This window comes from Nanorana parkeri, unplaced genomic scaffold (genome assembly GCF_000935625.1).
Source record: "Nanorana parkeri isolate BGI_ZX_2015 unplaced genomic scaffold, ASM93562v1 scaffold1989, whole genome shotgun sequence".
NCBI lineage: Eukaryota > Metazoa > Chordata > Amphibia > Anura > Dicroglossidae > Nanorana > Nanorana parkeri.
The window spans coordinates 98,909-112,306 of record NW_017308257.1 but is presented as its reverse complement, the minus strand read 5'-3'; the positions used below and the strand labels follow the sequence as shown (position 1 = coordinate 112,306).

Here is a 13,398-nt window from a genome sequence, read left to right as displayed (position 1 = left end):
TGCATTGTATGTTAATGAAGTTAATGAGAAACAAAATCCACAAGTTTCAGTCCTCAGTCTTTCTATGAGAACAGATCACTGTGAAGGTGTTCAGAAAAAAAAAAAAAACTAGATTCAGCCATCTTGCCTGCTGCAACAATACATCGAAAAATAAAAATATATTTCATTAAGCTGCGAGAATAGGAAAAGCAAATATATAGTGGGGTTTTCTCAAATTTGACTACAAAAGTGGAACTACACTTTAAACTACAGCTAGTTTTTGCTACAAAAAAAAAAAAAATCTGCCATTTCCTGGACTGGGCAGACTGGCTTCCTGAATTGAATACTAAATTGCCCAACCCTGTGCAAAGCATTTACAAAGCTTTCAGCCCCTATTCTTTACTGTCTCAGCAACACGATTTAACGGAGGGCAGATGGTCTCATGTGGTCATCCAAATAGGACAGTCTGTTTTTGATATCTGGAACGTCTACGGCCCTAATGCTGACAATAAATCCTTCTATGATCGCCTCCTATCTCGCCAACCACCAACTGCCCCTGACACCTATGTACTTCTGGGGGGCGACTTCAATGCTGTCCCAGTCACCTTAGAAGACCGCTCCTGGACCAAGGGCCGCCCCTCTAAATCCACCCTCTTACAGGATCGTAATCTGTCTGCCATGATCCAAGCCAGAGGCCTTGTGGATGCCTGTCGCTTTCAACACCCATTGGATCGGGAATACTCTCACTTTTCCCATGCCCATGACACTTTTTCTCGTCTGGATTTGATCCTTACCTCTCCCAATCTGATATCAAAAATTGCCGATGTGACTGTGGAGGACATGGTTATATCTGACCACGCTCCGGTGACAATCGATCTCCACCATTTGGGCATACCCTCCAGACCGCTGGTATGGCGTTATCCATCGTACTTGACCAATGATGATACGTTCCAGGCTCATCTGGCATCTTGGTGGGATGAATTCGCTTCTGATAATGCCATGCATAGAGAAGACCCTAGAGAAGACCCTATTCTTTTTTGGGAGACGGCAAAGGCGGTCCTGAGAGGCAGAATTTTGGCCTATGTCTCCTCCCAAAAGAGATTGACCAGGCAGAGGTATGTGGCGGCATGCACGACGGCCAGGACAGCCTACTTAACGTACAGACAGGACCCATCCCCTCACAACAAATCACTGTGGATTCAAGCTAAACAATCATGTGATCACTGGATTGCCCAGTATAATCTACAAATTCGTTCCCATAAATATTTCAAATTTGGCAACAAAACAGGCAAATTGTTAGCTAATCTAATCCGGGGACAATTCGCTCCCTCCCACATAATTTATCTCACTAACGATAGGGGAGAGCTTTCCTCAGATCCTTCGGAGGTTTGTGATATATTCCGCAATTATTATCAGTCCTTATACGCAGCGGACAAAGGAAATGCTGCCGCAGGCTCTTCTTTCTTGGGCTCTGTCTCGTTGCCTTCCCTGTCCGCTGCTGATCGGGACCTTTTAAATGCTGAGATCACCCTCCAGGAGGTGCAATCAGCTATTCAAATGTCTCCTAGTTTGAAAGCCCCTGGACATCCGGTCCAGGGGCTTTCAAACTAGGAGACATTTGAATAGCTGACGGCTGAATTCTTTAAACCCCTAAAGGACCATGTATCCCCTACCTTAGTGTCCCTCTTTAACCATATCCTACACCAGAATAGCTACCCACCCACGTTCAGTGATGCATACATTCGCTTGTTGCCTAAAAAAAGGAAAAGACCCCACTCTTCCTGGATCCTATCGCCCTATTTCTTTATTAAATTTTGATGCCAAGCTGCTCTCTAAAATTATGGCGAACAGACTGGCAGTCGTGCTGCCCAAACTTATCTCATCAGACCAGGCGGGTTTTGTAACTGGTAGATCTGCTGTACAAAGCTTTCAGCTAACTTCAAGCAGATTTGAAGAAAATAAATTCACCATCCAGCACCAGTTTAGAGACGTTAAACGCAGATTTTAATGGTAACGTGTGCCAGTACTTTAAAACAAGCTTCTAGCAAGTTGCAGCAGTGTTTTAAACTTGACATAGCCGGCTGAAGCCAGCTAGTAGACAGTTTAAAGAACTTCAGGAAACCATTGCAGTGGGGCTACCGCTCCAGGGAACAGTCAAGCCAGCTTGGCGAATTTAACAGGTTTTTTTTTTTGGTTTTTTTTTAATGTGGGCTACCTGTGTTCTTCCAATACACTACAACACAGCATACATCTGCCCATTCATTTTTTTGTGGGTCCTTAACAAATGTCCATGCACAAAGACAACGTGTCTGACCCTGAGCATACATCTGCCCATTCATTTTATATGGGTCTCAACAAGCGACCATGCCCCCAAAAAAAAAAAAAACACATACTCGACCCTTGTTTTACCAACAAACTGCTACACAGCATGCATCTGCCCATTTATTTCCTACGTGTTCTCAACAAGCCTCCATGCACAAAAAAACAATGTAACAGACCCTTGTTTTTCCAACAAATGGCAACACAGCATATGTCTTTTCAAATGACTGCACTGTGGTGTGTTTTAGGCCAGGTTCACACCTAGGCATTTTTGAGCAGTTGGAAAAGAGCTTTTAAAACACCCAACACAAGAAATCCCATGATCTTCAATGGCCCCTGTTCACACCTGAGCAGCAAAACGCCAAACCCCCGAAAAAGGTACATGAGCTTCTTCGGACGATGAACAGCGCGTTTTTGCCCCATAGACTTCAATGAAAAGACACACAAAAACACATGGCAGAAGCATGTTGCACATTTTCGTGTGCGTTCGTCCACTGCCCGCAAGGTTCCTTAAGCTGCCAGTCAAAATGTGCGTCTTCTTGTACGCGCGCATAAAAATTGTGCAATAAACCACATGCTGAACAGGCACATGTAAACATGCAAAAACGATGCTGCTTTAGGTGTGAACCCAGCCTAAGGGTCAGGTGTGATGTTTACTGTGTAGAGTGCCCCCAAAGCACATATACAACACACATTAAAACACACATGCTGGTATGAAGCCAGCCTCAAGGTGCTCACATTCCGGAATTCTAAAGACAATTACCTAAAATTCAACACAAAAGGAGCACAATCAGGATGTTCTTACACGATGACAAACTTCAACCTCCAAAAAGTGATGACTAGCGATCACTGAGCCTTACTGTTAATGTTAAACTAGTCTTAATGGAATTTATTGTTTTGGCTGGGCAATGTTATCTCGAAGTTCATTTACCTTCATCTTTTTAACCCCAGATTTGTATAGTCTCAATATCACTTACAAGTGCTTATAATTGTTAAAAAGTCTCTTTATACACAGTAACAAGAAAGTGAACAATGGCTCTTGTGGAACTATAAACACAATACAATGTTTATATACATGTGGAAACACAGGAGCAGAAAAGGCAGAAATATTTGTAAGCTGAATTTGCTGGCAGACATTACTGTATGTGAAGAGCGGAGCATGCATTTGCTACAGCTTATGGCCTGGCCTACATATATTTGTTGATGTAGCTATACTAAATATCATGCATAGCATCTGTTGTCAGGGGGCTATAAACATACATGGACTCTGCTAGGATTAGTAGTTGTCAAATATACATCTAAAAGCAGGACAAACACAGAAGGAACAGTGCTCATGGGGGTTAGATAAAAATCTGCTCTTATCCTTTAAATGTATAGCAGTAATGCCGAGTATAATGCAGATAGTAAAACACTATTGATGACATATCACATGTTAAAGTGAAAGTGTTTTTAAGCCATCTGAAATGCCGATATGACATTTTTGTTTTTAGGACATTAGTGACGCTTTAACTTCCAGGTAGCCCCCTGCATCGGAGTGGGTTCAAGTCCAGGATGATTTTCTAGACATGGGTAATGACTGTACAAACAATGCCTCCGTATACAAGACATTTAACTAGGACAACAGTTAAGATATTATTTCCACTTTGCAAAAATGTACACAAAATAACATGTGTAGATTAACATCTGTGTAGGTGGCAAAGTCTGAAAATGTATGTATACACAGAGATAAGAATACTAGTCACCCTCTGACTTGCAGTAATTTTCTCGTGCCCTCTCGTGACTCACACAGTATTCCTTATATTGATTCATTGTTTGCCTGACAGGAAAACAACTACTCAGGAACCTCTCTATCCAATACAGAATCAAAATAAACACTTCATATAAACTTGAGTATTAGGGTCCATGACCGAGAGCAAGCGGACTGACTAATATTTCATTTCAAAGAGACCCTGTTACCAGACCACTCATTTAACAACAATCTTCCCATAAGATTGTATGCATGTTATTAACATGTAAAAGCCTCCCCTGTATAGACATCCAAAAGCTTGGAGACTGCTGCTGGGCGCTGCCCTCTTGGATGTGGTATCAGCAGCCCCAGCAGATATGGAGCCGTCATGAAACTGACACTTTATAGTATTCACCTTTGCTGCTACATAAAGGTTATGTAGGAAGCTGAGGAGAGGGGCAGGAGGAGCTAGGCTAGCATGGACAATAATTAGACACTACCAGAAGAGGAGAGGGTTATGCTAGGGAACGGATTATTAAAAATTTTGTTAGCAAGTTCAAAAGGCACATTGCAAGTGAATAATAAAATAGTTTGTGGAGAAGAAAAGCGCTGCAAATAAACATTTAATATACTTGATTTTCTGTGTATTTTACCTACATTCTTTAAGTTGGTGACAGGGTCTGTTTAAACATGTTGGCTAGATTCATCCAGTACATTAGGGATAATGAAACATCAGCCCTCCAGTTGTCGAGGAACTACAAGTCCCATGAGGCATTGCAAGACTGACAGCCAGAAGTATGACTCCCAGAAGCAGAGACATGATGGAATTTGTAGTTTTAACACAGCTGGGGGCCCAACACAAGCTTCCCTGACACTTTAACGTTAACCTGTATTAAGAGAAAACACGTAGATTGCTATGGCTGACCTCCTGAAAATGTTAGTTATCTGGCTGCTTCTGGCTTCAATATTTTCACTGACCAAGAAATCAGGACTCTTGATTTGTATACTTGTTCCAGCTCAGGGATCCAAAGTATTGAAGCCATAGGATAAGCATGACAGCCAAGTGATTTGAATTTGTAGAAGAAAAAAAAAAAAGAAGGTCAGATAATATTTCCTTAATGCACAGGTGCCGATGTTCTTAAAAGTCTAGGTTATGTCTCCTAGTCTGGGTTTACTGCCAGCTTAAGGTTATATACTGTAAATATATATTGGAAGACGTTTTCAAAGACATTATGCAACTTAACATGAAAAAATCTGTGCAAATTCCTACCCACCTAAAAGCAAAAATCTAGCGACATGAAAAGAATGCTAGATTATGTAATATAACCGCACTGTATTAGGTGATGCAAAGGCAATCTAATTCTGCTTGGTTTACACACAGTCAGATGCAATGACAGCAGATATTTAATCACACCGCTGGTATTCAGCATACATGTCCCCCTGGAAATAGGAGCAGATGCCACCCCATTATGAAGACACTATTTAGGGGGATCAGCATTGCAGCTTGCTTGGGACAGGGAGAAGGAATGTGCTCTGGCTCAGAATGGATTCAAATAACTGCTCACTTACTGCCAGATTAGCGACAATGACAACTATTGTCTGCATAACTAGACACAGAGCTGTCACATTAAAAGCACAATCTGCCCACATCAGACTAAAATTAAAAGTTCAGCACAGTCATACCAGTTGTCTCTTTTCTGAATGTGAGATCTCTCAGCATATATCCAGCAAACGCAGCTTATCTAAAACGTCAGTTTTGCTTTAGAGTAAGAGTGTAAGAGATGGTTAGAACCCAATCAGCTTTTTTTTTTTTTTCTCCTTTTCCCATTGGGGAAGGGGGTGACATTTTCCTTTACTTCCTGACCAATATCCATAACAGGAAGTGAGAGGGAAATCCCTGGTGGTCAGCAGGGTTATCAGAACTAGTGCCCTCATTGGAAGATTTCCCATCTATTCCCGCTCTGGTGACAACACAAAATTTTAGATTTTCTTTCACTTTATTATCATTATTCAGGATTCACTTTACAATATAAAAGGGAGACAGTATACATGGTTAGGAAGGCCCTGCCCATGAATGCTTACAATCTAAAAGGGAAGGACAAGTGATACAAAAAGGTGATAGCTTTGTGGGAACTAGTTGTATGAAAAAGTAGTAGCTCATCGGTTAGGTAGAGGTGGGATAGGCTTCCTGAGGAGAGGTGTTTTCAGGGATTGCCTAAAAGGCAGAGAGGGTAGGTGATAGCTGAACAGGTTAAGGTAGCATTTCGGTGATAATGGTCACCAGCACAAATAGAGAGGGACAGCAATAAAAAAAATCAGACCAGTGTTCTAATCCCTCTCCGCTCTATTCAAAACTACATTAAAAAGAGTTTTGGGGACACATCAAATGCAGAAAAACGAAGCCAGTCAATATGAGCCCTTAAACTGGTCATACATGTATGGAATTCCTGCTGAATTGACCAAAATTCAACCTGTGGGTGGCTCTGCCAGCTCCACCCAGTCTGTCAAAAGTCAATTTTTTCAATCAACTCGTGTTGAAGGTGTCCTGTGGAAAAAACTGTCCACCAAACAGTCAGCTGCAGTCCACCCCCAAGGCATTCAACTGACAGAGTGATCTCTCAAGCTCGTCAAATTGCATACCGATCCCACTCTGATCTAAAACTCAGGGAAGGGTGGGGACATCAAATAGTATTCACTGGAGAAGAGCACTTCCAAGCTGCTAAGGTCTGTGAGGAATCAGCAGCAATACTGAAAATGTACTGAAAAATCTGACATTCACTAGACTTCCACTCTCAGCTCATCTTAGATCCAGTAAAGTCTTAAAGACTATACACTGCTTGAAATTTCAAGCGGTGGATGTCGTGTTCAGTACCACCCAGTTTAACAAAAGTTAATACATACACATTAAACTGATTGTACAACCTATTTCCAATGCCATTTACCAAAATCATAGAATGATCAACACAACCTGTTCAATTTGGCAATTCAGGCAGGCCCTTGCTGTACATAGCGGCCACCAGATCTAAAACACACTGTACAATCCAATAATGTGTATAATCAGCTTTAGACTCACTGGTACCACAGGAAGTCTAATATCCTACATAATACAGTGAGAAAATATTTCAAAAAGCCCCAAAATGATAGAACAATAACATTCCCTGTAAATTTAGCCAAGCAAAATCCTTTTTGTTGTGGTTGCACATCGAGCCCCGATCTCTTTTCCTTCTAGCACCCACACTACTGATAATTAGGATTAAACCAAAAGAAGGCACAATCCAATGTACCTATAACTGCAGAACGCATATAAGTTAATTAAGTGAGAACTCATCCACGAGAGATGTTTAATTGCTGAAAACACATGCTTTATCATACACGATCGGGTACATAATATTTACATCACGGAAAGCATGCACAATTATTAACGCCCAGACACTGGAATGAGCGGAGTGATTAGGTGTGAATCTAAGACATTGCCAGGCTGATATATAGTAAAGCAAGGGTAAGGCAATATTGGCACTCCAGCTATGGTCAAAGTACAAATCCCATCATGCCTTTGCCTCTGGGAGTCATGCCTATCAAGAGTCTTGCAATGCCTCCTGGGACTTGTAGTTTCACCATAGCTGGAGTGATGAGGTTGCCTATCCCTGTACTAAACAATTTGAGAGCATTCATACAATAAATTGTGTAAATATTAACTTCAATTATCAAACCATGTGCAGCAGAAATGAACGGGAGGCTTTTTACATGATTGGATAACTGACTTAAAAGATTTGAGAACATTCACACAATACATTACGTAAATATTCCCTTCAATTATCCAATCATGTGCAAAGGAAATTAGTAAAAACACACATTTTCTATTTACATGATTGGATGATTGATGTGAACTGTGAGGCAGATTCACTAAAGTAATTGAGAACAATCACACAATAAATTGTGTGAATATCCATGTCAATTATCCAATCATAAGTGAACAGAAATTTTCTATTTGCATGATTGGATATTAAAAGTGGTATTCACACTATGAGGCCAATTTGTTAAAGGATTTGAGGATGTTCACGCAGTAAAGTGTGTAAATATCTCTTCCGCTATCCAATCATACGTAAAGTAAATCCTTGTTTATTTTATCTGCACATAATTGGATAATTTAAGTGAATATGCACACAATTTATTGCGTGAACATTCTCAAATCCTTAAAGGCAACAACAAAGTAGATGATGCCTATGATACGAATTCCCCTACTGCCAAGACAAATCCTCAATAAAAAAGAGAATGAATGAGCGGCCTGTATATCGCGGAGAAAGAGGTCTCAGCATGTCAAGACAGCTCCGTGACTTATGGCAAACTGCTGATATGGGAGAGTTCACAAGACATGTTTTCTGCTTTTGTGACACTTTGTGCATTTTTCTTACACAGAAAGAATGTGTGTAATACTCAGGTCCTGCATGGTAAAATAGGGAAGATCCAGAAGCTGAACACAACAAAGTAGAAAGACAAGACACAGTGACCCAAGTAGGTAAAAAAGCTGAACTCCAGCTACAGAAAAAAATGTATATGTAATTGCACTGGTCCAGCTTGGTACAAAGTAAGTATGCATAACTTATACTAGTAGGACCACAGGGATCCATGCAGGTAGACACAGCTACTACAGTGCTACGATCTTCCAGGTATAGGAACAGCCGCTGTGCTGACTGACTTCCCCTTTGCTGTTAAAACACAGAGGGTTGCTCGCTCAGCACAGCGGCCATTCAGCAAATGCCTAGTATTTCTATGAATGCATACCAGGCGTTCTCTGATTGGTGACATGATGTGACATCCAATCAGAGGCTACTACAGAATTTTACAGGATCCTAGTGGCCCTGCCAGGGATCATTTATACAAAACTTACATAGTATCAACTATAGATTTCTATAGGTGTAGTTTAGCTTTAATGAAAAACCAATTGCACTTACATAGGCAGTAGAGCAGACTTAGGACAGACTATGCCCTGCCTCCTCCTGCCCATACAGCCCCAGTGCCGGCTTGGACACACTGGTTTCCATCTAGGATCAGGACAAACTGATTCTGCTCCACTGTCCATGTAAGCGCCATTGGTTTTTCATTTAAGTTGTGACATCTATTACTATACTTAAGCTCGCTACACACCAGTGGGATTTTTTTCGGAACATTTGTTCGGGTTTTTTTAATAGTAAATGGGGTTTATATTGACCATCAGTTAGAAAAAAAGGGAGCAGGAAAGAATTTTTTCTTAACAGTGAACGTGGTTTTTGTTTGGGAGACTCCATTTATTCCGAAATCGATTGTTAAATCAAATGAAATTTCAAACCACATTTGTCGTCAAGTCTGTGATGGCATTATCGAATGTTCTGACGGGATTTTTTGCATGAAAGCTCATTTGAATTTCTGCTAGCATTTGGCCAGCTTTAGGTCGCTGAACCTTGTCTCTCCACATAGTTGTTCAGTGCATTTTTCCTGCATTTCCTGTTGGGGAAGTAGTGACTTGGCAGCATGTCTTAGTAGTTATAGTTTGGTGTCAAGTGTCCTCACAGACACCATAGTCAGGATCCTGAAAAGTAATGTCAGTTCTAGTGAGTGAAAGGCTCATGTTATAACATGAAAAATGGTCACGTCGCAGCCCCTGCACCACCATCCCACTTACCTGAATTGTGGGGTTCTTCTCCCTGTTGGCTGGTGTGGATTTTCAAAATTCACCTCTGTCCACACAGCCACATCATCCATTCACAGATCCTTTGCCAGGATCTGTGAATGAAGAAACTACAAATCCTATCAGCCACAGTGACAGAGGGACTTGTAGCTCTCACTGGAATACAAGTGCAGAAACGTCACCACACTTGTAATCCATTCATTCTCCTCCCATCCCTGAATATCTGTACCGAGGTAGGGACATGGAGGGCAAGAGTCTACAGGAGCCAAAGCATTGCACCCATGATCTACTGATCACGATTGTAGTACTTTACTGGCTCCAATACAATAGAAATAATACAATGCCCATTTTTTTCTTAGAAGGAGTGTGCATTTATTTTTTTTCCTAAAAAAGGTGGACTTTCCCTCTAATTAATAACAACCAATTACAATGTGATAACCTGCATGATAAGAAGATGGTGACATTGGCTCCAGTTAAGGCTAAGCTGACATGTCATATTACCTGCATGGTAAGTGTAATTATTACTGCCATTTAAACTTGCTGCATGAGTCATTAAGACTGTATTAATAGCATAGTTACGGTTTCCATTTGCCAGCATGATCAGAACACAGTGTATAGACTGGAGGAACACACATGGCAGTGTACAGAGAGGGCATGCTGGAGATCTGTCACACTGACCTGTATGGACTTAAACACATGGCTCTGATCTACACTGGAGTGTACAGACATCTCTGTCCAGAGCACATACAGGAACACACTGGCAACTTCCTCTACATTAAACATGTCACATACATTGTACATGGCGTCCAATCAGCGCTCAACCCATTCCACATAACAATAGCATTGTCTGATTTCTAACTCATCATGAGGGGGGGTGCTAATGCTGGATTCATCCCAAAGTGCCCATTGTAGATAATACAGCTCCCATACAGTACAGCAACCCCCCCCCCCCCCCTGCGATCTTCCATTCTGCAGAGGATCGCACAGCAGATCGGGGAACGCCAGTCTCCTCTGCAGTTGTAGAACCCCAAGACTCAGCATATACAGGCTGCCAGGTCCATGCTGGGGCTTGTAGGGTCACATCAGCTGCGGATCTACATGTTGGATTCCCCGATCTGATCTCTAGAACTGGCATGTCTTACCCTCGTCTTGGTCCGCTGGTGCCTCTCCGGATCGGAGTAAGTCCTGTCCACAGCTATCCCCGTATCGCTGCCCGGCATGTTTGCTCAGGAGATCTGACAGCACAACAGACAGCCCGATCTTGTCTTCCTCCTTTCCCTCCTCCCCCCTTCCTCGGGGAGAGATAAGGCTGCTGTTACGCTGGCTGGCACATAATAGATCAGCCCAGCTGGGGATACCCAGCGAGGACGCTTAGGCTGATCCCTCCACTGCTGCTGCCGATAAGTTTGTGTTCGCTGGGAGTGTGCCTGTGTGTATCAGGGTGGGTCACAGACACGCCCCCTCCGCACACCCCTTCACTGCCGGCAGCCAACAAACCTGTGCACATCCTAGAGAGCTTGCAAGACAAAAGGACAGCCCCTGACTGCCTGGGATCTGAGAAACTCAGGGAAGAGAAGCTTACAGCATTGCAGTACACTACTGGCCATGATACTTTTTTCATTAAAAAATACCCTTGAAGTGAGCTCTCCTTGCACTTCAAGGGTTAACTGCTCACTAGGTTCAGGAATAAGCTGGAAGGGCCCATGCACACCTAAGCATGGTTTTAACGCATGCTATCACACAAAGCACCTAGTGCATGTTACTGTGCACAATGCACCTCCCGGCCTCTGTGCAGTACCGCAATAATACGGTGCAGTGAAAAACATAGTGCAAAGCGGCCATGAGGTGTATTGGGGTGCCATTCAAAAAATAGCTAGTAGATGCATTGTGCAATAGCATATGTTAAACGCACAGTATCGTGCAATCAATGCAAAACTTAGGTGTGAACGGGCCATAATAACTACCTTATCCCTCGCTCCAGCAGGCGTCCACTATGGCGTGTGACCAGTTTCTCATCCGGCAGTCGTCCTCTGACGGCATCACATGCACTGCAGGACAAGCAGTCCTGAGGGTTTGTTCACACCAAGTGCGGAGCAGAGCATCCAAAATGCGTCAAAAATGCATCCAATGGGATTTTGGGCTCTAGTTCACATCAGAGCGTTCAGTTCCAGTGCATGTGGAAAAACTGCAGCAGGCCCTATTTTTCCTGCTCTGGAACGCATCAAAACACATGCAAACACAACAAAAACACATGCAAATGCTTTGGAACGCACTAGACTACACCTGAAAGCCCATTTTAGGCGACAACAAAAAAACGGATTTGAACGCATCAAAAATGATTCACAAGGCACTGCACTCCATATGCAGAAACTCACCCAGATCTGGTCCAGATTTGGTGTGAACAAGCCCTCAATTGGTACAATAGGATGATGAGGGCCCACCCACAACCTGGATCACTGGAGTGATTGATGGCCCTAGAATTATTGCTCACACTCCCACTTTCACGGTGATATGTAACGTTTGGCGCAATCGTTGTTTTTCACAAGTTTGCACGCCCAACGCATATTTATGTTTATATGTGCGTGCACGTGTGAGCGGAGGTCTTCAAAAAAATTTGGTGTTTTTTTTTAAATATGACGTTTTAATTTTTTTTTTACTTTTTTTTTTTACACTTGATTGCTGTCACATAGGGAGCTAACAAGCTCCCTATGTGATAGCCAATATACAATGGCAGGTCCTCTTTATGGAGACATCTGCTTCACCAGCTTCTTCTCTGGCTATAGCAGCCAGAGAAATGACAGCTGAATGCGGAAGTGATGTAATACGCATCGCTTCCGCCTTTAGAGAGAGAGGAGGAGAGATCAGCGGTGGTGGAAATGCTGATCTCTCCTCCTTCTCAGTATAGACAGCCGCTGTGCAGGTCCCTGACCCACACGGGGGACAGCGAAACCTGGGATAACCGGCGGGGAGCACAGTATCGGTATCTTAATGTCATACAAGCGATCGGCCGGCTGGCCGAACACTTCTATGTAACAGCCGGTAACGGCTGTTTACATTCCCAGCTGGATTTCTGCAGAAAAAAAAATCATGTACATCCATACGCTAGAAAGAGGTTGCCGTCCGCCCGTGTATTCACATTGGGCGGAAAGCAAGTGGTTAATGTTTCACAGAAATGATTCAGCTATGTTGTTACAAGTGCACCAGTATGCCTACTATTACCTAAAACATGAGATTTGTAAACACTGAATTCGATACAGTAGACTGCTCAAAGTACACAGATACTCCAAGAACTCAAATAAAAAAGAAGCCACAATAAAAGTACCTCAGCCTGTTTTCATCAGCCTGTTTCTAGGAGGGGCCTCATGGCTTCAGTTATTTCCAGGCACATATCACAGATACATTTCTGGTCGGCAGCCAAGGAGATTATACAATGCGATAAACATGTGTGATTCATGTCAAATACCCTTTTCACATAGCCAGGTGAACAGCAATAAAAAGGCAAACTCATTTTAACCAGTAGACAGATTTCAAAAGTAAAACACTGCAATAATACATGATTTAGAAAAGCATATGTATTGGGACAAAAAAACAAAAACAACAGCTAAACACACAATATAAACCACATTTAACTTACGACTAACTTGCCAACACATCACACAGCTTGTCCAGTGGCCCTCACATTTCACAGCTCGTCCATCGGCCCTCACAT

At 42.5% G+C, this 13,398-nt stretch overlaps 1 protein-coding gene across 1 annotated transcript in view; it reads right to left on the bottom strand.

The window, feature by feature from the left end:
• TMCC3 (transmembrane and coiled-coil domain family 3) overlaps nucleotides 1-10,982 on the bottom strand; it is a 69,077-nt gene extending 58,095 nt beyond the window's left edge. Inside the window, exon 1 of the mRNA XM_018572295.1 lies at nucleotides 10,832-10,982. Coding sequence (XP_018427797.1) covers nucleotides 10,832-10,909 — 78 coding nt within the window. The 5' untranslated portion in view covers nucleotides 10,910-10,982. The remainder of the gene's footprint in view (nucleotides 1-10,831) is intronic.
• Between the last annotated feature and the right edge of the window lie 2,416 nt (nucleotides 10,983-13,398).